Consider the following 24,117-nt stretch of genomic DNA (forward strand, 5'->3'; position numbering starts at 1 on the left):
TGTTCATAAGATTTGGTGACCCCTAGTTTTTTTTTCTTCTTCAGGGCAAGTCCAGGGTCAGAAGTCGATGCCTACATTGAAGCCCAAACCTCCCATCACCCCTCGCTCTAGCCTCATGGCGACGACTCCCCCCCCTCTCCAGAGCTCCCAGCAGGCCTCACTGGGCTGCATCAGTCCCAGCCTGCCACCTCCCACCCCCACTCTGTTTAAAACACCCTCCTCATCCTCCTCATCCTCCTCCTCAACTGGGAACGGAGGGCAGTTGGACGCAGAGTGTATGGGTGATGCTCACACGCCTTTGTCTGATTCTCCACCAGCTGCCACCACAACCGTACACGAGGAGGCGGGACTCAGTGGGAGAAAGCCAGGAACCAAAGGGGGAAACAATGCCAACACCGGCTCGGCTACGGGCTCGTTCAAGTGCCGATTCTGCGACCAGGTGTTTGCCTTCTCCGGCGTCCTGCAGGCTCACATGCGCTTCCACCTCGGCATCCTTCCCCACCAGTGTAACATCTGCGACTACGTGGCTCCAGACAAAGCCACGCTGATCCGACACCTTCGGACACACAGCGGCGAGCGGCCCTATGTCTGCCGGGTCTGCCATTATCCTTTCACTGTCAAGGCCAACTGCGAGCGCCACCTCAGGAAGAAGCACGCCAAGACCTCGAGGAAGGATATCGAGAAAAACATCAAGTACGTCACCTCCACCACCACACCAAACCTTGCTGCGATTACTGCTGCAACAACTGCTGCAACAACCACCACCCAAGACACGGACACGGGATGCACCGGAGCTGAGACAACTTGCCGGTTCTGTGGTGAGGACCTGAAGACCTACCGGGCGCTGCAGATCCACCTGCGCACTCACAACGGCTGCCAGAGGAAGCCGTTTGAGTGCAAGCGCTGTGGCGCTGCCTTCCTGGCCAAGCGCAACTGCATCCACCACCTGCTCAAGCAGCACCCTGAGGTGCAGGAGAGGGAGATTGAAGAACATATCGCCACACTCCTGCCTGCTGGCGCGCCTGTCCCTACCGCCCCCTCTGCTCGAGCAGCTCCAGTTAATCAGATGCCGCTGAATGGGATGAGTCAGCCTCCAATTCAGGCGCTCCAAACAGTGAAGGTGGAGGAGCTGGCTAGCGTGGTTTATCCTGAACTGGACCAGCCACTGGACTTCTCCGCCAAGGGGCGTGGGGCCAGCAGTCAGGTGGGGTCTCCTGGGGTCAAACTGGAGAGTGTCTCCCCCAGCTTTGACTGCTCCATCCTGGACCAGCCCATCGATCTGTCAATCCCCAGCAAGAGGCAGAAGAGGGAAGCAACGAGTACTGGAGAGAAGAGGGAGATCAAGATGGAGCAGAGCAGCAGCAGCATCGTGGAGCAGCAGCAGGCTCTGGCTCTGTCCAAGGAGGAGAAGGCGGCAAGTGCCCTGCCTCACCTACACCCTCACCCCCAGCTCGGCTGCTACCAGCTCCCCCCAGGATCAACCCCTCCTCCAGCCTCCCTCCCCACCCTCAACAACTCAACACGAGCCCAGCGCCTCAAACCCCTGCTCCCCAAACCGGCCTCCTCCACCACCTCCTCACCCTCCACTGCCCACAAAGAGCTCCCTCCTCTGGCCTCCATTGCTCAGATCATCCACTCCGTCTCCGGAGCTCCAGACTTGCTGAAGAGGGACGCCACCACATTGGAGGTCAAACCCCAGGCAGTGGTCGCTTCCTCTCAGGTGGACTCTGCTGCAGATGCCCCAGGACCCTCCGCTGTTCTGGAGACACAAAGTGATGACGCATCTGAGGGATCCTCCAGGTATGTGTGGGGTTTTTTTTTTGTTTGTTTGTTTTTTTGCTGCTTCTGCATTTGGTAAGTCCACACTGAAAACTTTGTTCTGTTTAATTGCTCGGGTAAATAATGTCTTATCATTTTCCACTAACAGATTTATGTAAGGATTTGGCGTGTTTCCTCTGTTTTCAATCTTTGTCAATAAAAGGAGTTTTGCGCTATTTTTTTTTTTTAATTTTATTTGTTTACTGTTTATTGTAAACTGTTTTTAACTGATGAAAATAATTATCCTAGTTTTAAGTTTTGAATTGATTTCCACTGACACAGAATGACATTGGAAAAAAATATGGAAATGATGTTGAATAGATACAGTCAGTATTTGTGGGATGTATACAATATATAGATATTGTTCAAACAACAAAGACAGAAAAAGGAGTGTTTATACAGTTGTAAAAGAGGTAAATATGTAAGTTTTCAGTCTTGTCCTCTAAGTCCCAGTATGGTAAAGTAGCTACTGTTATATAATAAAGCTACATTTAGTACAGTTTTAGAATGAAGTTCAAAGTTGATTCTGCCACTGGATGGTGCCAAAGAAACATACATCAGATTAGTACATGTTGTTGTGCTTTTGTCTAATAGAAAGCGGACCAGGAAGAAGCCTGCTGTCCTGGCGGTGAAGGAGAAGGCCATTGTCAGCGGCGGCGGCATCGACCTGGAGTCCAGCGGTGAGTTTGCCAGCGTGGAGAAGATGCTGGCCACTACTGATGCCAACAAGTTCAGCACCTACCTGCAGACCGGATCTGCAGACCTGGGAGCAAAGAGAGGTAGGAGGAGGGACACATTCAGGATTTAGTGGATGACTAAATGATACTCTGAGGATTAATTCAAACTTCTCCCTGTGAACAGATGACAGAGCAGGAGGAGGGGAGGAGAAGGAGGGAGGAGTGAAGGAGGAGGTGAAGCCAGTGGCAGCAGCAGTGGTGCCACAGTCCAAAGGGAAGAAAAACGCCTACTCCAACTCGGTCCAGAAGATGACCTGTCCCTTCTGCCCCCGAGTGTTTCCCTGGGCCAGCTCCCTGCAGAGACACATGCTGACTCACACCGGTAAAACACAACCACCAAAACACGCTGACATTAACACACAGGCTTTTTGTCCAGGTCAGAAGCTCATTAACTGTTGGCCAAAGGCCTCATTTTACTGAGTAAATGAAGTAAATGAAGAACATTATTTATGCTAAGACAGAAACATAATCAGAACTAAGTGTGAACATTTACTGATTTTTGTATGTTAGTTGTGCTTTATTTATGTTTTTTGTGTTTATTGGTTCATCTTATATTTCATTAGCAACCAGTGGTGAAAAGTAACTTTTACTCAAGTAATGTAGTTAAGTAATTTTGAGGCACTTTATTTGAGCGTTTGTTCTGCTACTTCAGACTTTAACTCCACTAAATCTCAAAAGAGAAATATTGTACTTTTACCATGACAGCTCTAGATACTCGTTACTTTTCAGGTATCATTTTTACATTAAAAAAGACATATAATTTGCTTATAAAATACAACACAAAAACCTCTCTCCTAAAGGAATGCTGCACCCACAAAATTACCATTTGTTCTTCCCAACCAAGGGGTGGGACCCCTCCAAACATCACCAGTTAAATCGGAGGGGTCGTCAAATGATTAATGGAAGAAAAGAAGAAGAAACTAAGTTCTTGTGTAGACTTTTGAGGACTTTTTTTTTTCCCTTCAAATGAAACCACACGAGAAGTTCTGGAAATGTTATCAACTCATAAATAGTACAAGTTAGTAACAATGCACGTTTATGAGGTACTGAACATACGACTTAAATTTTGTCAGACAGAGCGTTCACAAAAAGATCAGATGCACATACCCTCAAAATGACTCATGACAGCTGAAGTGTTATGGAGGAGCTCATACCTGCTCCACTCTCCAAAATGTGCTACCACTGCATTGTGTGGTGAATCCAGAGTATCTGTCTCAGTGGTTTACCCAGTCCCTTCAACTCTTCTGTCAAGACACCACAAAGAAATCCAGGCAAAGTCCCTCAAAGTGTCTCAATTAAAGCGCTCCGTAGCTGCTTCGCTGGAGTGGCAGCTTTCACCTGCAGATGTTAACAGCACTCCTAAGGTTGCATACATCACATCCTTCCTGGATCCAAGGCACAAACACCTGAGTTTCATCTCTGATGAAGTTCAACGTGCTGTCCAGGCAAAGGTGTGTGATCTCCTCTCGAGCAGCTCAGAGGGCATGGAGGAGACAGCTGCAATTGATAACCCCCTACCAATCCCATGGACTAGTGGAAAACCCACAAAAACAAATACCCCCCAACTGGCAAAATTAGCCAGGGAATACTTGTGTGTGCCAGCAACCCCTGTGACCTCAGAGGGGGTATTTTTCCATTCTGGCACTCATTGTAAACGGACTCCGCACGCGGAGAATTTATTATGACATGAAAGAAAATCTGTATAAGAATTTAGCTTCTTCTTCTCCTCTTCCATTATACATGTGATGACGCCTCAGATTTCTCTGGTGACCTTTAGAGGGGCCCAACGCCTAGCCCGGGAACCACTTGACTAAACTAGTTTACTGTATACAAAGTAGTTTAAACTGAATCCATCTGGAGCAGCTACAGCAGTAGCATGCTGCTCTAACACTGATACTTCAGTATTAACTATCTAATAATGTCACAGATGAATATACGCCACAGGAGACTTACTTTTAATAATTTAAGTATTTTTTCACTGTTGTATTGGTACCTCTACTTAAGTATCAGAGTACTTTTTGCAACTCTATTAGCTACTCCGGTTATCCAGATTTGTTGTGGTCCTTATATAATAATTTACTGTAACATTATCTTTATTTATTGGAAGCGTTAATAGAGAAACTTGAATAGCAAAATTAAAGAAATATTTTCCAGATGTCCCTCCCCTCTGCTAAAGCCTTTGTCTTTCTTCAGGCCAGAAACCTTTCCCTTGTCCAAAGTGCGATGCCTTTTTCTCCACCAAATCCAACTGTGAGCGCCACCTGCTGAGGAAACATGGCGTGACCCACCGAACACTGAGACGCAACGGCGCCCTCGCCAAGAAAGATGGAGACGAAGGCTCACAGGAGAGCGCAGGTCAGAATTACAAACTTCTCAATTTAAAATGCATTAAATGAAAATGTGTAATGTTTTATTAACACAGATTTAATCTGAGCATCCAGCAGCTTTGATTAAATGTAAGGATAGACCGATACATCGGCCGGCCGATATATCGGGCCGATATTTGAGTTTTTTACTTGTATCGGCATCGGCCGATATGCGCGTGGGTTCGCGGATTTATTTTTCCCTGGCACTTTTTTTCATTTCAAAGTATGTGGTTAAGTTGAACAAAGCCGTTGAATCCTACTGTGTACAGTAGTTGTTGTTTTATTTATGCTTCAGCTTAAATATTTGTTTATTTTATAAAGACATTACTGGAAGATTTAAGAGCACTGAACTCTTTTTTTTATTTGAATGTATAATAATAATAATAATATTCTACCTGTTCTACCTCAACTTTCCATCTTGTTTTAGTATTTTTTACTGTTCAATAAATGTTTCTTATTTTAAACTTGAGACCTGTAATATTTGTTATCATTGTGTCATTTTTTTTTTTATGTAAATTGAGGGAGCAAAAGCAGTATCGGCCCCAAATATCAGCTCAAGAAAATCAGCAGTCCATAATCGGTCATCGGCTAAGGGTGATGGAAAAAAATCGGTATCGGCATCGGCCCTAAAAAATCCATATCGGTCTATCCCTAGTTAAATGTCATCTTTTCAATCATGCTTTCACATACAAAATTAAACCTTAAAAATTAAACCTCACCTACAGTATCAACTATCATTTATTTTCTTTTATTTTACTTTAATAATGATGATTCATTTTTAAATCTTTTTTTGCTATTTTTAATGTTCCTGTTATTATTTTCCATGTCAGTGGTTTCCAGTCTTTTTTTGTATGTGACCCTTTAATACAAAGCAATGTCTAGTTCTTTTTTTTTTTCTCAGTATGCTTCCTTTGAATAATTTATGTAATACTAAACAATACATTGAGCGTCAAGGTTATTTATTGATGTCAGAAATTGTACTAAAAATACAAAAAAAGCTTAGCAGGAAAATAAGTTTAAAAAAAAAATTGACGAGTAGAATTAATTTTTTTCCTTTTTAAGTCCTAATCCTAATATTCATCTCATTTCGGAACCATTGGCCTGTACTGTGTATTATTGGTTGTATTGATTATGTTGTGTCCTACAGAGAGTCAGTCAGAGACGGAGCAGGTTGCACCAGAAGCACAAGACCTCAGCAGCGCCAACGCCACCCCGGATCCAACCCCCACATTAGATGGGCATGGGGCAGTATCAGTGCAGTCAAGCCCCACCCATAAACCAAGCCAAGGTTTGTCATTGGAACAAAGGCATTTAATCAATTAGTCAAATGATAAAAAGTTAATTAACAATGATTTTGATAATTAATCATTTGTTCACGTCATGTTACTGATTATTTTGGAATTTTGGAATCTCTGAACAGCATTTTCTGACATTTTCTAGAGCAATTCAACAGTTAATCAAGAAAACACTGCAGATTAAATTAGGCGTTGGTTGCACTCGTAGATTCAAGTGTTTCTATTCAAAGACTGAATGAGTGGAAACTAAACTGGGTAAATTTTGATTTGTGTGTTTTGTTTTTTTTGTTTGTTTGTTTGTTTTTTAAAAAAAATGTCATTAAGGTGAGGTGTTTGCTGCCATGTAAAGAAATACTTCAGATTTGAAATATGTTCTCAAGGTGGTGGGCTGGTGACTGTGGTGAACACGTCAACCCTGAACTGCAACGTCCGTCTTTGTTGCATGTTGTTCTCATCTCTTGCCCTCATATTTGATTTTGTGTTCATGCTGTATAAGATCTAATAAAAGCATAAAATGTCCCAAAAAGTGAGAGTTAGATGTCATATGTGAAGTTATTTGTATTACAGAAACTCAATTATATTTTGCTCCATTTCTGATGCATGTATATGTACTCGGATGATACTAACAGATGTTGGTTTGTGCTGCAGGTTGCAGTCCAGCCGCCAGCTGTGCCGAGCAGCAGGAGACAGAAACCACAGAGCAATCAGACCAGCAGAGGGCTCCAGAGACCAGAGCAGCACAGGGAAAACAGCCTCCACAGAGCAACAGCAACAAGGTAATGCTACCTGAGCTTCCCTGCACAATGTTTATAGTCACTCAGAGAAAACAGGTTTCACAGGTAATTAGAGTACGAGTTCACATGCACTGATGTAACTTGTAAGGGATCAGATGTCTCTTACACATGCATACAAGTGAAACAAGGAACCTGGTTATATGTATACTATGTCCAAGAAATTATCAATCAATCAATCAGTCAATCAGTTTTATTGATTATCTGGCATTTAAGGAACCATCTTATAGGAGAAAACCAACTGTAACACAGTTGCTTAAGTGTGTGTGTAGAAACACTTCTTTATTAGTTCCTAGAAACACAGTTGAAGTGAGAATTTATTCCTCAACAGCTGTAACAAAACAAACCAAAATCAGATTCCTTAAGTCCATCTTAAAGACTATTAGTGCACATATTCTTCATACTTTTGTGCATTATTTTTTTGTTATTTTACACATTGTAATGATCTTTTTACTTAAAAACAGATATATTTTACATTTTTATGCTTCGAAGGCGTTATGTTTTTAAGGTTGTCTGCTCGTCTTATTCTCATGAACAGGATAACTCAAGAATACCTTGAGAGATTTTCAAATTTAGCAAAAATCGTCCACTTGGACTCAACGATGAACTGATCAGATTTTGGTGGTCAAAGGTCAAGGTCACTGTGACCTCATCCATCACATTCTAGTGGACGTGGTATCTCAAGAACGCCTTGAGCAAGTTGTTTTAAATTTGGCACAAACTTCCACTTGGACTCAACAATTAATTTTTAGATTTTGGTGGTTAGAGGTCAAGGTCAATGTTGACCTTGTGACCGTCTCATTTTTGTGAAGCAACGCCTTGGGGGAACTTTGCAAACATGTCCAATTGGACTCAACAATGAACTCATAAGATTTTGGTGGTTAAAGGTCAAAGTCACTGTGACATGACTCTAGAATTCATACGCCAAAGAAACAGGATCTGGAGTGAATTCTGTGTCAAAAATCTTCCATCCACATGTCCAGTCACTGTTGATTTAACCTCCTTGAATGTCTCCTGCAGGTGGAGAGCACAGATGATGATGACTGCCACAGCAACAAAAGTCTGGACCTGAACTTTGGCAAAAAGCTAATCGACTTCAAGCTCTCCACATCCTCAAGCCCCGCTCAGGAAGAACAACCCCCCCAGCCTGCATCCTCTTCCTCATCCTCCTCATCATCCTCTACCTCTGCCCCACAGGTAGCAACAGAGAGTCAAGAGAAGGAGAAAGGTGCTACAACCTCCTCCTCCTCGTCCTCCTCCTCTTCCTCTTCTAGCAGCCCTGTGGCGAAGCAGCAGCCGGAGTACAAACATGTATGTCGAGTGTGTAAGAAGAGCTTCCGCTATGCCACCACCCTCGCTCGCCACGAAAGGGCACACCTCTCAGAGGAGACGCCAACCCCGGCGCCAGTGGAGGAGAACCCACCGGTGAAAGAGGAGGTGATGGAGAGCAACACCGCCAGATCATCAGAGGAGGAGAAAGAGGAGGAGCAGAAGATGGAGATGGAGGTGGAGGAAGCAGGAGGGAGGGGAGGTGAGAGTGAGGGAGGAGAGAGCGGGGAGTCGGAGGAGGAGGAAAAGGAGAAGGAGGAGAGGAGCGACGAGGAGGCGTCAGAACCAAAGAGTTTAGAGGGAGGAGAGGGGTCAGGAAGACGAGTAGACAAGAGGAAGAAGATCTGTACCGTCTGCGGAAAAAGATTCTGGTCTCTGCAGGACCTGACCAGACACACAAGGTCACACACAGGTATCCAATTCATTTATATGTTTATATTTTATTCCTTTGTTATACATGTATATTTATGTAAAGTTTATTCAATTTGTTGCAATTTTAAATTTTTACATTAATTAATTTCAATTTTATTTTTTGTCTTATTTTTTCAAATGGTTAAATTTGTTTTTACCATTTTTATTATTATATTATTATCATCATTTTAAGTTTTTTTTTCTTGTTTCTCTCACTTGAAAGTAACTTTTTTTGTTTTTATTTTCTTGAACTTTCAGTATATTTGTTTTGCTTTAACATTTTAGCATTGTATACATTTTAATTTTGTATGATTTATTTTTAATTATTTCTTTAATTTTATTTTTTTATTTACTTTTTAATTCCTATTATTTTAAGGTTTTGTTGATACAGTGTTACATCACTGTATTTATATTTTCCTGCATGTCTTTATTATTCTACCATAATTATTAATTTTATACTCATTTATAGCATTTTTCAGCATTTATTGATTTTTTTTCCCCCATCAGTTTCTTTTAATTGCATTTTGTTTGATTTTATTTTCTTGTAATTTCAGTATTTATTTTTTACTTGAACATTTATTTTATTAATTTTGAATTTTGTTTATTTTAAATGATATCTTTAATTTCATTATTTGATTTTTTTTTTTTTTAAATTCCTATTATTTTAAGGTTTTGTTGACACACAGTGCCCTGTTGCTGTATTCATATTTTCATGCATGTCTTTGTTAATTCATTATTATTTGTCGGCTTACATGAACTATTTTTCCTTTTTGTTTATGTTGTGGATCTACTTTCTCTGTATAAATCCCTCCTCCTTCTGTGCCCCTCCAGGTGAGCGACCTTACCAGTGTCAAACCTGTGAGAGGACTTTCACCCTAAAGCACAGCCTTGTCCGCCACCAAAGGATCCACCTGAAGCCCCGCGGGGCTGACGGAGCTTCGGCTGCCAACGACGACGCCAGCGAGGATGGAGACTCCTGCACCCAGACCCCACCCTCCACTTGCCCGCCCTCGGAAAACGAGAGCGAGTGTGGTAGTGGCGCTGCAGGGGGCAAGGAGCTGGAGGAGGAGGACATGAAAGAGGAGGGTGAGAAGGGTGATGGAGCAGAATCAGCCACACTGGAGGAAGAAAGCCCTGCAAAACAAGTGGAGTCCTGTGCAAATTCAGAACCATCAACGGCCGTCGCTTCTGAAGACGCTGAGGAAAAATCTAAACTCTCTGCAGAGTCTGTGACACAACAACCCTCCGCTGACACGGCTCCCAGCAAACAAGCTACTGAGACAAAGCCAACTACTAGCGACGACCTGAAATCGACGCCCAACTCAAACCTCTCCAAAGACCCCTCTTCCTCATCCTCCAGCTCTCTGCCAGGGGAGTCCGTGGCAGCTGCCCCTGCAGAGGGCTTCATCCAGGGGCTGCTGGAGATCCACGCTAAGCCCCCTCTGGAGCACATCCTCCCCAACGGAGAGCCTCCTCTGGTGGGGGTAGATTGAGGGGAAACTCTTCCTGGCTGTCTAAACCAACGTCACCACAGTGCCATATGCCGGAAAGATGCTACACCATTGATGATGATGATGATGATGATGATGATGCAAAAACCAGCCCGGAAAACTTTTTTGATAGAAAGACGAAAACCTCGTTTTCTTGAAGTGCCTTACTACTAGTCCTACTTCTAAGAGATGTTTTTTGCTATATCTTTATCTGCATTATTACGGAGGATGGATCTAATTTTTATAGCTTTTTATGATGACAATGATTTGCATTACTATTTTTGTGCGGGGAATCTATATTTCAGCAATAAAAAGAATAAAGTTATGATTTATTATTGTGCTAGATTCTGTTTGAGAATTGATGATCAACTTAGGAGACACAGAGGGACAGAAAAAGACTGAGATAGATTGTCGGTATCTGCGTTAATTCTTCTGTATTTAAATCACAGCTGGGCTCCGGCCACAAAACAGAGACTGAACAATCCAATTTTAAGATTTGAACCAGCTTTGGATTTGAGAGCGAACTTGTCAGGGTGGGAAATTTTTCTTCTCCACCAGCCACAGCAGCTTTCCAAAATTCACCAGCCACTCCTCCGGCTTCACTAGCCATTGAGATATTTTGGATAAAAATCAAGAGTGGGGAGGTGAAGGCTGGTAGGTTGCCAACGTGGCTGGTTGAACTCAGATTCACCAGCAAAATGACGACTTCCATTGGTGGCTGGTGGTCGTCTCTTACTGTGCGACAAAGGAAGCTTTTTGTAACTGGAAAACACAAGAAAGGTCAACACCTCGTCGTCCTTTCGGCTCGCTTCCGCACTGATCCCCCGTCTCTCAGCTGGCTTAAACACACAAAAACATTCATGAACTTGTCAAAGTCGCATCACATTTCTGTGTGAAAAAGAACTCCTGAAAGAGTGGATATAGTGTTGATCAGTTTGTGCTCTCCATGTTTGTTTGTTTTTTAAAAACCCATCACACTATTGATCCCTTTATCCCTCAAAGCCACCCTGTGAGTTGGTTTGTGTGTTAATACTTTCTCATTCATAATCATTCTCAGTTGATTCCATGTTTGTACAGAGAGTTGAAAATGTGGCACGTGATGCTAGAGTTTTTTTTTTTTTTTTTCCTTTTTTTTGTGTGTGTGCGATTATCAGTGACATTTAGGTGTAGGGAGAGGAATTCTTGTGTTTTGTGGATTTTTTTATAACTGAACAAATCAAATTTTTTGTTGTGTATGAATGTGTGTGACCCCCACCTGTCTCTCATCATCGCCCCTTAGTGTTCATTTAGGGTTTATTACAGGGCCTCTGGCGTGCTAACATACATTGCCGCTAACATGTTACCCAGGTTCAGTTTACCTCAACTTCTGCTTCTTAACTGCAACCATTAAAACAACAGATGAGCAGCTCTGTAGGCAACCCTTTAAATCCTATGTCTTCCTAAACAGGGCTAGCAAGGCTAATTCTTTGCTAGCCTGGTTTCTACTGTGGGCCAAATCAGAGCTAGCTGGGGCTAACTCATTAGCATGGCTTCAGCTAGTCAAGGTTAACATGTTTAAGTTGTTATTTGCTTGGCTTGCAAAATGTCCAAGACTAACTTAACAGCTAACCAAGGCTAACTCAGTATCAACAACAGTGTAAAATAGAAATGGCAAGGGCTAAGTCATTGCTAATCTGGTCTGCACAATGAGCCTTAAGATAAACAGTGCTTAGTCTTCGCTACAGCTTATAAAAGGGCTAACACCAAACTCAAGCTAACTAGGGCTTAGCTACAAAACTGCAGATGCCTTAATTTCTCTAACATGGCCAGTTAGTCCAGCTCATCATTAGCCTGAGCTTTGGTGCAGTAGGCTCTTAAATATATCAACTGCAGGCTCAAAACACATGCTAACTAGGGCTAACTGACCAGACCATACAACTTAATCAAGCTGACCATGGATTAGCTCAGTTAACTGGTGGTGTGTTTGTTAGTTGTAACTAGCTCTTGTCATTGTCACAGCCTGACCTTTCGCAGGGGGGCCTTAGATATCAACCAAAATACGGTCAGTTAACGCCAGTTAGCTTTAGCCATTAGTCAGAACTTTGATTTGTGGGCCCTAGGACATCAATGACAGCGTAAAAACACATGCTAGCTAGGGCTAACTGATCAGACCATACTTCTTAACCAGGCTGACAGTGGATAGCTTGGTTACCTTGTTTGGTATGGTCAGTTAGCTCAAGCTAGCTTTAGCCATTAGCCAGAGCTTTGTATAGTAGGCCCCAAGATATCAATAAGGAGATAGATTTGGCTCAATATTATTTGTGAATAAAAAACACCTTCCATAAATACGAAAAAGATTTGTAAACTCAAAAACTATTTTGCAAATATTAAACGAATCTGCAAGTACAGAAACAAATACCACAAATAAGAAAAATATATTCAATTTACAAATAAATGAAAACCATTTGTGAGTTCCTTCTTATCATGTACAACTTTTGAACAGATGTTTGTGAATCCAGTTTTTATTTGAGCATCTTAATTCTACACTTGCAGATTTGCATTTTATGCACACTGTCTTTTAATTTTTGAAATGTGTGTATTTGCAGATCTGTTTGGTATTTGCAAATATTATGTGTTTACAAACTTTTTGTGTATTTGTGGGAGTGGTTTTATATTTACAATTTAGACATTAACATATGGATTGTCGATGTCTGTCCTCACATAAATAAATCCAAATCTATCTCCATACACCAGCTACAGGGTAAAAAAGCATGCTAGCTTGGGCTTGCTGATCAGACCAGATAAGTCAGTTAAGTTAACACATCGCTAAGTTGGTCAACTGCAGTTCTAGCTAATGGCAGGTCAAGCTAGTCTCCCTCCAGTATTATCTTAGTGTCTAGAGTTGGCCCTGGATTGCTTTAGTACTGTTTGTCCTTTTCTAGCCCTGTCTTCTTTTACATGAAAGCCAATTTGAGGACTTGAAGCTCTTTCGTGTCTATACAGAGACAAAGAGAAGAGCTAAAAAAAACCCTTTTTCTGCATTTCTACGTGACATAAACTTCAGCTGTTTTTTAGTAACACTTTAACTGAGTGGTCAGATAGGCCTACCTGAAGACATGTTTATGAATTGGGTAGTAGAGACAATCAGTTGTAATTTTCAAATGGAAAATGGATTTTTCTTTTTTTTTTTAAGTAAACCCCTCAGTTTAATCTCCGTGTTATCTCCAGAAGGAGCTAAATGACAGGGTGAAAGGGATGGATGGATGGATGGATGGATGGATGGATGAATGAATCAATCAAGGGACAGACGAATGGATGGGTAGTTTGGGGGGGGGGGGGGTGTTCCTGAACTGTATTACCCTGCTGCACACACAAACAAACACAAGTTAAAGGGCTAATTCCACCCCCTCGCACAAACCCAACCAGACATTTCCACAACAGAAAAGGGCGTTGGATTTCTGATCATGTATTGTTGATCCTGATATCACGACCAGAGGGGACGGGTAGTGTGCATGTGCATTTTCTTTGTCGTGTGAAGATGAATATAGCTAATTTTTCTTCTTGTACATTTTCGTCTCTTTTTTTTTTTTTTTGAGATCAAGCAACCTCATAATCAAAAACAAATCGAACCTCAGCGGCTCATAATGGAACTGTAAGGCAGCAACAGTAAAGTCATCTAGTCAGTTTAACAGCGAGAATTATTGAACAACCACAACTGGACTGACTGACTAACTGGATGCTGCTGTGAACTGGCACTAACAACTTCCAAAACTACTACTACTACTACTTCTACTACTAGTACTACTACAGTGGAATATCGCGACACAATCAAGAGAGCAGAGAGAGAGAGAGTTTCAACCAGATTGTCAGGTTCAGAACCCCTGAAGTTTTGAGTCCCAGCACTGAGCAGGAGCGTGTTTTAAGATTTTCCTAAAGCAATTTCAGTTTTTCCAAATCAAAAAATCTCCAAAGGCATCCAAAACCTTTGCTTTTGATCAGAAGTGGACAGAAAGATGACTCCTTTGTTGCTTCAACACTTCCTTGCTCCTTCTTGGTCGTAGGCTAATGCCTGGTACAAAGCAGTGCAAAATGCAAATTCTATTGTAATTGTAATTGCAAAATGAGCATAAAAAGCAATAAAAAATGGCTGCTTAAGTAAGGGGAGTAATTACTCCCCAATACCACCCGGAATCCCAAAATTTGCTCACAACTCAGTCTTTGTAGTTTTCAGCAGCAAACGATAGAGTCACCAAACATGAACAGTGATCTGGCATTAATTTTTTGAGGTAACATGAGGATGTCTAGCTTTAAAAAGTCCATAAAACCCACTGGGAGGATTTGAGGGTTTTTTTTAAAGCAGTTGTAGTACCTCGTGAAATAGTTGGTGATAGAGGTTTAGTGTGTACTCGCATGGCTAATCTGATTCTTTTGTAACATACTAGCCTGCCAGGAACATGCTACAGCTAGTCAGTAGCAGTAATTGCAGAAATACCCATTTGTCTAACTGTTAGCTCGGTTGCCAATGAAACAATACATTAACAAAGCCCAGATTTTTTTTTTCAGCTAATAACTGTCAAAATGGTTCACTATTGGTCAGTGGGTCAAATATGCATTTCATTTTGCTTTCAGTTTCCCTTAATTCAATCAGGCAAAAGTCTTTCTGCATGTCAAAGTTGTAAATTGAAAGAATTTGTGCGGATATACTCCTGTGAATCCACTGATCATGGCAAATCGATTGAAATTTATTTATTTTGCAGTCTAGAGTCTACATGGAAAAAAAAGCTTAATCAGGAAATCCCAAAATAAAATACATTCTAACACTGACGTGCTAGTGAGAGTCAGCTACTACTGAATGCTAATTGGAAATAGTCTTCACTCAAAAAGAGTCCAAATTTTGAATAAAATTGTAATTATGAGTTACTCATTTAGACAGTTGACATTTTTTTCAGAACTGTTCATATCTGTGAAGAAACTCTCTCTTTCTCTCTCTCAACTGTTTTATGTTTTGTTAGCTCTATCTGTACATCCCTCTCCCTCGGTAATATGCGTTAACGTACGTGTGTGTGTGTGTGTTTGTGTTTGTGTGTGTGTGTGTGTGCGTGCACGGCCATATGAATACTGGACTTCCATTCGAATGCATGTGGACTGTTTTTAAATGTATTTATTTGGAGCCCAGGTGTGTGTTTATGTGTTCTGGTGCAAATTAGTTTCTACAATGACTTGAGAAGAAGCCATGTATTAAAAATATCACAAATATGCTGCAGAACTGTTTTGAGGAACTGATGGTTTGTGTTGTGGACTAACCGGCTTGCTGTAGGTCGCGGGGGGCCGGGGTGCGAATCGGACTAGCAATAAGAATCCCTCTGAATCCAAAAAGCTTTATGTAGATCTCCTGTATATGAGAACAGACTGTCTGGGTCTCTTGGTTCTGTTGTTGTTTATTTCTAGTTTGGCTGAGAAATGATTTTTGTTGTGTTTATTTTTTTCTCTATGACATATAAATGCGTATAAAACTGTGAAAATCCATTGTGTTCAGTTAAAGGGTGAGTTTTAGGTTAGTTTTTTGCATGTTAATCTAATTTTCAATTATGGATGATTTCTCTTTTCTCCATCTCTTCTCGCGCTACACACACACACACATATATATAAATATAAATATGAAAATATATATAATCTCGCTCTCAGGGTCTTTCACAAATCCATTATTCGAAATGCTTCATGTTCTTATTTCCTGAGTTGCAACTCTTTCCAAGTCCTGATTATTTTGTCTTTTTTTTTTTTTTTTTGTTAAATAATGAGTCAGAACTGTCAATCACTACATTTAGCACTTGACTGTGAACTCGTCATAGCCTAACAGAAAAAAGATGTCGGTGGATTTTTGGCATTTTATAGCCAGAATATTTTTTGACATTTTTTGTTCTGTCCTCCCCTCTCACTCTCTCATTTGGTTCAAACCTGAAACTGCTTCCTGTCTTGGTTTAACGCTCAGTTTCACTTCCTGTCCTGGTCAGAGGTCAAAGGGAACGTCAGGAGGAAATGTAAACACATCCCTCCTCTTCTCACAAACACACACAGATGCTGGACCTCAATCAGAAAGCATTAACACAAGCAAAACATTTCTGTGGTTGTGTTTCCATCCTTCCTTCCATCCCCTCGTCTGTCCTCTCCTCCTCCTGCTGTTTGTAAAACATGACAGTGTTTCACAAAGTCAAGCGATGTAAACCTGTTCTGTATTCAACCCAATAAGAAAAAGCAATAAAGATTATATTAAGTAAGGGTGTGTGAATCAAATGTGGTCCATGTTTTTGTCTTTCTTTACACTGTTGTAAACACCACTGCTTCCATAAGCAGCATTTAATCAGGCAGATCTAGGAGTTGAAGTAGTTTACAACAGTCCAAAATTTAAAAAAGAAAATTTAAAAATGCATTTTAGACAAGAAGGTTTTGTAATCTTACTTTAGACAGATGAATGACTTTATTAATTGCAGTGGGAAATGATACTGTTACAGCATTTTAGCAAATAAGAAACATAACTATTATATGGACAGTGCAATGTGTACTGTATAACTAATGTAAAAAGTGTCAAAAGATGTCCATGTCTGTAATTTAATTTTCTGGAAAGAATAATGCAGTTATTACTTAAGGTAAATGTTGAATTGTATTCTTGCCTGTTAACAAATTTCACATTTTTGCATGGTCAGCTAACTAAAAGACCTGATAGCAGTGTATTTTAATTTTAATTAGTGGGTCAAAGACGAATAAGGATTTGAAAATTGAAAATAAATCAAATTGGCTAAAAATGCCAATTTAGGCACTTTCTATCTTTATTAGAGTGTTCTGTATATAACTCAACAAAAAGAATCAGTTTTAAAAATGCAATTAACATTTTTCAGTCAGTCATATGGATAATTCCATGGAAAATGTCCTTCTTGGGTAACGGGAATAGAATTGAAAATTAATTAAAATGTCTACCATTGTTGGCATATAAAAGTTTATAGATAATTATAGTTAGAGCTCAACAAACAATTACTGCTCAGAAAACAACATTTTCATCACAATTAATGTAATATATTTGGATATTTATACTGAAATGGGTTCATTAATTGCTGTTGATCACACAATGTTCCATGCCAAAAAGAGAAAAAGATGGAAAATGTCTTAAAATGTTTTATAGTAAAGGTAAAAGGGTTGTTATTGTATCCTCAACTCAAGAAACATGATTGAGTAATATAACATGAAAATCTGGGTTAAATTACTTGACTGTCATTGTTACCCGGAATGACATGCTGTTATCCGGAATGACATACTGCAAGATTTCAAAGTAATTACCATTAAAGGCTGTCTCAGCAACATCATTTTTTCAACAAACATACATAATACTAAGAGACTGACAGCTGTTAAAGATCTGAAAAGATGTTTTGTTAATCTTTCATTTCATGCAACAATGTAACTCATTTATCAAGTAATGCAATGATGTTCCCAGGTCAAATTGACCCGGTGGGTATTTAACCATCTGAAAGTAGTTGAAAACTAGAAAAGCACTCAGAGAATGCAGACCTCCGCCAAGTAGGTGATATTCCCTCCCATTCTGCATCAGATTTTGCAGCCAGCATCACAATTAGGTTATTTGCATCACTATCATTATTAGGTTATATATGCCTTCACCATGGAGACACTGTGGTGTATTTACTTCGTTTTTATTTTGTACCAACACAGAATATAATCTTTTTTTGTATTTTTCACAGTCTTTTTTCCAACACAGAACATTAATTTCAACTTTAGAATTTAACAATATTTAGCAAGTTGAATGAGATGTGCTTTCCTGCCACCAGATGGCGCTATTTTCAGCGTCTTAATTGCTGCTGAGGCTGTCAGACCATAGACTTTATTTATTATTTTATCCATTTTGCTTCAACCGATCACCACCAAAATTTTATCATCTGTTCCTTGTCCCATTATCCACCTTTCCTGGAAATTTCATCAAAATCCGTTTTTAACTTTTTGAGTTATTTTGCAGACATCAAACAAACAAACAAACAAACAAACATACAAACAGACAAATGAACAAACAGACAAACAGAACAACGCCAGCGGAAACATAACCTCCTTGGCGGAGATAAATATATTTTTCTCTATAAACATTATCATTAGCTCAGTTGACATTAATGTAATCATTGTTTAATGTAATCAGGTGTTTCACCCCTTAAAGATCATGGTTTACTTGGGAGAATTCACTCGTTTTTCATTAAAAAATAACTTTCAAACTGATTTCTTTTAATACACTGGCAAAAATGAGGCATTCAATATTCTATTTGGCCATTTTCTGATATGAATGTTTCTCTTGGAGTTGATGGTCTGAAAATTCATCATCATGATCAGAGTTGATCTCAAGATCATCTTCATTTTCAGACAATTCCTCCTCAACTTCACTGTCCTGATCAAGGATATGTTCCAGAGCCTCCTGGGCTGTCATTCTCTTCTTTTGTGTCTCGATTTGCAAGAAATGTGATATTTTTACCCTTCCTCCATTATCACTGCTGTGTCAGTAGTCATTTTCATTTACATGTTCATTACACTAATCAAGTCCAGCATAAACGGTTTCATGCTCCAAAACTTAATAAAAACATGTTTTATGTGTTCTTAAACTTTGAAATGGGTCAATTTGACCCACAAAATAACAAGAGGGTTAACTAAAACATCTAAGCCTTTTGCAATGCGTGTAAACCTATTTTGATATTTTTTTTCCTTTTTACAGATCTGCCTTCACTAAATCACAATACCTTGCTCTCTTTTCCTCAAGATACTCAGCCCTAGCTTGTGGATCAGCATTCTTCCTAGCCCTGTATAGTCTCTGCCTCTCTTTATTAGACAGCGGCATCTGGAAGAACAAAACTGACCCTGAAACATCAAAAACTGTACTAAAACCTTATTAAAAACATAAATATTAGATTATAGCATTATTATTGGTTCATTTTTGGACAATAACTTCACAAAAATCTATGATAATGGCCTGTGTTCATTGAATCAGATGAATTTAAGATAAATAACAGAAAATACCATAAAAGTTAAAAAAAAAAAAAAACATAATATTGTTATTAATATAATATAACAATATCAAGTCAATGCCTAAAAAGCTACAGATACTAATACAAATCTGTATTGATAAACATGTCCACTCTGGATAACAGAGGACATGTCCTGGGTAACAGAAGATCTTTGTTATCCAGGGAGGACATATCGTTATCCAGGAAGGACAAAAAAACACTTTTCCTTTTCTAATCAGGCTTTAACTAGGCCTACTGTGGAAAACTATAACTTATACTTCAACGCATCAGTATCATATTTCACATGAAATAGGTAGTTTTCGAATATATAAACATCATAAATGTTTTATTAGCGTTATCCAGAAAGACACATTATTTGAGGACATATCGCACCAGTGACCGAAAAGGTCAAAATATCAACATTTTAAGAGAGACTTTTTGACCTTGTAATGTGTTTTGGGGGTCCTTCAGAATCTTCTGGCTGATGCAACAGTCTGTCACATGACTATCCAAATCAAAATATGGTAATATATAGCCACTATAGTCTGTTACACCCAGGAAGAACATTATGGAAATCCAAATATGGAGACAAAAGTATTTCTTGCGTTAAAATGTAAATAAGCTTAGCATTGTTACTATATTTGCAGATGTCATTGCAAACATTAACACAATTATGCCCCAGTAGATAATTAATCCTTTTATTAAGATCTCTGACATTTTTTGCATATTTTAGTACTTAGATTTAAGCGGGGACGTTACCCAGGAAGGACAGTTTGGTACTTTTGAGCTCAATAGCTCCTTAAATTTTCATTTCTTATAGTGAATACTCATATGAGTAAGTAAAGAGGGGAGAGTTGAGTAACATAATGTAGTGTTTTGAAATATTTATATATTTTTAATATTATAAATATGCTTTGGACACCAGAATTGACATGCCACGTCTTTGAACCTAGTAAACATTTACGAAGTTCTTTTGAGTAAACTTCTTGAATATTATTGAGGGAGTCATAAGTCATAAACTACTGACAACTTTTATATATGGAGATGAATAAACAAATGAAATTGTACTGAACTGTTTGACATTAACGTGACAAGCCCAGAGTACACTACCTAATGTAAATATAAAGGCAAGACAAAACCTTAAGAGAGCATGTAAACACGCGGTACTGTACGGTTCCATGTGGTACCCTTAAGTCCAGAAAGTTTTTTATTGTTGAGCCCACAAGTTATCTTGTCAGAAAAAATTCATCTTCATCTTCTAACCGCTTCATCCTCTTGAGGGTCGCAGGGGGGCTGGAGCCTATCCCAGCTGACATCGGGTGAGAGGCAGGGTACACCCTGGACAGGTCACCAGACTATCGCAGGGCTGACACATAGAGACAAACAACCATTCACACTCACATTCACACCTATGGACAATTTAGAGTTATCAATTAACCTAGTCCCCAATCTGCATGTCTTTGGACTGTGGGAGGAAGCCGGAGTGCCCGGAGAGAACCCACGCTGACACGGGGAGAACATGCAAACTCCGCACAGAAGGGCTCCCACGCCCGGGATCGAACCGGCAACCCTCTTGCTGTGAGGCGAGAGTGCTAACCAAATGTAGTGTTGATTGTTTAATCCAGACCTTTAAGACACATTGCTCCTCTGTTTTGGGTGAAGTGGCACCTTTTAAAATGCGATTGATCCGCTTTGTTAATTCATCCTCCTGCTAAGCGACACCATTCAATGTGTCTAGCATAAATGCCGGAGGCCAGAGCAACTGTGAATATCCACCAAGCTTCATGTTAATTGGCTTAATTACAAAGACCTTTTAACTGAGCTAAACAAAATGATTAAAGATGCGGGGGTTTCCTATTTTGCCAATCTCATTTCCAATAGTAAACGCATAGCATAGCATAATAGTAAACATTGTCACTTCTGCACCTCCGGATGTACCTGTGCGGTCAGTAAGAACTACAGTAATTTTCTGTCACTTTTATAAGACTGATAATGTCCGAGCTAGCATTACTCCCTCTCTTACTCACATTGCCACTTATACTTTTCGGCCATCAATTTTGGAATCTATTTAACCTATTTCCCTGCAAGATCTTACTGAGCTGGTGGGCAGTATTAAACTGTCTTCCAGTCCTGTTGATATTTTGCCCACACCTATGCTTAAAGTCTTAAAATAGCATTTGCCAGTCAGCTAGCCTAGCTAACTACTAAAATGAAGAAAATCATTGTCAAGTTTATGGGGAAGGCGGTCAGCTCTATAAAACTTTACTGCTCACTTTCACAACAGTGTACACCAGTCACTTTAATATTTTTGATGGCTCTTCCAAGCACTGGGCATGAAAAAGAGCAAAAAAAGCAACCTAATCTTAGCTAAGCTCCAAAAATCAGGTTAATATTGATGCTACACTCAGTGACTAATTTTAGCTAACGGGTAACTTTTTAGAGACTAAGCTGATTATAAAAATTAATAAAACACTTAATACAAAAATGAACGGTAAATACTATTAACAACATCTAAGTTACAAAGCTAAGTGTGAAAAGTGTTGCCTGTTTACTTCCTGTCAACTCCACAGTAACATTATTACTGTTGTTTCTGTCCATAGCTTTTTTTAATTTAGTTTATGTTACTACACATTTTACAATTAGCTTTGTATCTTGTTAATACCATTTGTTTTGGTACATAGTGTTTTTGATCATTTTTATGATTACCTCAGTGCCTCAGAAAAATTGTTGCCAGGGTTAGCTTTAGTCACTCAATATAGCACCAAATTTAGCCTCATTGTCAGAGCTTAGCTAACGCTACATCACTATGGCTGTCTTTTACTCTCAGTGCTTTAAAGAGCTGCCAGAAATAAAGTAACTGATCTACACCACCTTGCCAAAACATGCAGTAAAGCTCTTTAGAGCTGATCAGATCAGCATAATCTTGACGGTGCTTTTCCACATTTTAGTAGCTAACTAGGCTAGCTGGCTAGCTGGCTAGCTAACCTTGCTTTAAAACTGAGCAAAAAACAAATGGTGAAAAGTGAAGTAACGTTAACTAGCACTTTGATCATTAAGATCAGAGGCGAAGGTAATGTTATTGTAGAGGTGACAGGAAGTAAAAAAAAGATGCTTAGTTCTTAAAACACACTACATTCTGCAAGTAGAGAACTTTTAAATTTAGGTAAAGTACCCTAAATAAAAGTTTCTATCAAGCCACAACACAGGACCACCATACTGCAAATAACACACAACAAAAGCTGTCATTTGAGTCACCTCAGACTTACCTTGATGTTTTTCTGAGGACAGTTATCCAGTCTTGCGACATCTCAGAGGACATTGTGTCAAAGTCTCAAACACAATTATTTGAAGACACGAACAACTGCTGATATCTGTAGACTATGTACTGATGATAGTGTTTCTGTGGTCTGCCGTTGAACAAACTACAGCACACAGAATGTGATGGCTCAAATCTAAAACTAGAACTAAGAATATGCAAATTAGCATTCTAAAGTTCTGCCCAAACAGAATTAATTCATTTTCAAATATTTTATTTTTAATGTATATTATGGAGTTGGACATTTTGTGTGCAGTGTATTTTATTTTATTTTTTTTTAACCACAGTAACACACTCTTGGCCATCCCATAATGTCCCAACCTGCAAGTCTTTGAAATGTGTTTGTTAGTGTTAAAGGAAATGGCCACTTTAGAATACAAATATAGTACTTACTCACCCTCATGCCCCTGCAGGCGTGCTGTGTTTACATGGCAACTCGCGCGAGACTCGAGACTAGCACCACCACTAGCCAGTGCCGTAGGGCTCTGCCACTAGCCATCAGCTAGTCTCACACGAGTTGCCATGTAAACGCAGCATGACTGCAGGGCAGGCTAACTGACCACAGTGAGAAATTATGCTATAAAAGTGGAATAAATTACGTCTTTTCAAGTCAATTTTGCATGTCACGGCTTCAGGACACTTGGATTACAACGGATGAGCCGTTCTGACGTTTTTGAAATGCATTAGCGGAGTTTTATTACATTTTCAAAATGTGGGTTCCATGCACTTAAAGTGTAGCTGTTATTCCGGCTAGCTGTTACCCTCAGATACCCCGAATGAGTTTTGTGGATTAAAACACTACACTGGACTTCTTGTCGGCATGAGTAAATAGTTTCTGTATATTTTCATTCTAAAGTGGCCATTTCCTTTAAAGAGACTGGCTCATTGTTAATGAAGCTATAAACTAGTCTTGACTTTATTTAGGTCTTCTGCATTCTTCGTCTCTAAAACAGAATTTAGAAATGCGTTAGGAACAAGTGATGTAAACTAGTGTTTAAAGTTTATTTGGACTCACAGTCTTTACCAGATTGTTTGTATCTTGACTTTGTTTAGGTCTTCAACTCTAAAACGGGATTGGGAAAATAAGCCGAAATGTGTTACATTCAGTTTGCCTAAATACAGAACATTGAACAGAAAAAGCAGTTTTAAAAAAAATGTCTTTGTATGATTTATGATTTTTAAAAATCATCTATGTGGTATTCATTTTAATTACATCTTGTTGCCTTAATATTAATTCAATTTATTTAAGTGTTACACCTGCATCGAGGCTAGATGGGCCATAATTCTATCAATAAAACTGACAAATAAATCGATAAATGTGTATGAAATATATTAAGAGATTGAACAGATTAACTAGGGATGAGCCGAATGAACCAGGCCAAGGGCTAGGGATAGGTTAGGTTATTTTTTGTACATGCTTCCACTTTGCAACATTATAAAGAAACATAGTATATCCTATCATCCATATGCAGATGATACACAGCTGTACATTTCTTGTGATGACCTTGGTCCTCTAAACAATCTGGTAAACTGTATGGATG

The 24,117-nt window shown here is 39.6% G+C and overlaps 1 protein-coding gene across 4 annotated transcripts in view; it reads left to right on the forward strand.

Annotated features, from left to right (window-relative positions):
- Positions 1-16,491, forward strand: part of rreb1a (ras responsive element binding protein 1a) — a 98,558-nt gene extending 82,067 nt beyond the window's left edge. For all 4 annotated transcript variants that reach the window (XM_033638962.2, XM_033638963.2, XM_033638960.2 and 1 more), the window contains 8 exons: positions 45-1,800; positions 2,413-2,597; positions 2,680-2,877; positions 4,749-4,910; positions 6,069-6,209; positions 6,865-6,992; positions 8,028-8,748; positions 9,579-16,491. In XM_033638962.2, coding sequence (XP_033494853.2) covers positions 45-1,800; positions 2,413-2,597; positions 2,680-2,877; positions 4,749-4,910; positions 6,069-6,209; positions 6,865-6,992; positions 8,028-8,748; positions 9,579-10,240 — 3,953 coding nt within the window. In that variant the 3' untranslated portion in view covers positions 10,241-16,491. The remainder of the gene's footprint in view (positions 1-44; positions 1,801-2,412; positions 2,598-2,679; positions 2,878-4,748; positions 4,911-6,068; positions 6,210-6,864; positions 6,993-8,027; positions 8,749-9,578) is intronic.
- Positions 16,492-24,117: the final 7,626 nt, after the last annotated feature.

This window comes from Epinephelus lanceolatus, chromosome 20 (genome assembly GCF_041903045.1).
Source record: "Epinephelus lanceolatus isolate andai-2023 chromosome 20, ASM4190304v1, whole genome shotgun sequence".
Lineage (NCBI taxonomy): Eukaryota > Metazoa > Chordata > Actinopteri > Perciformes > Serranidae > Epinephelus > Epinephelus lanceolatus.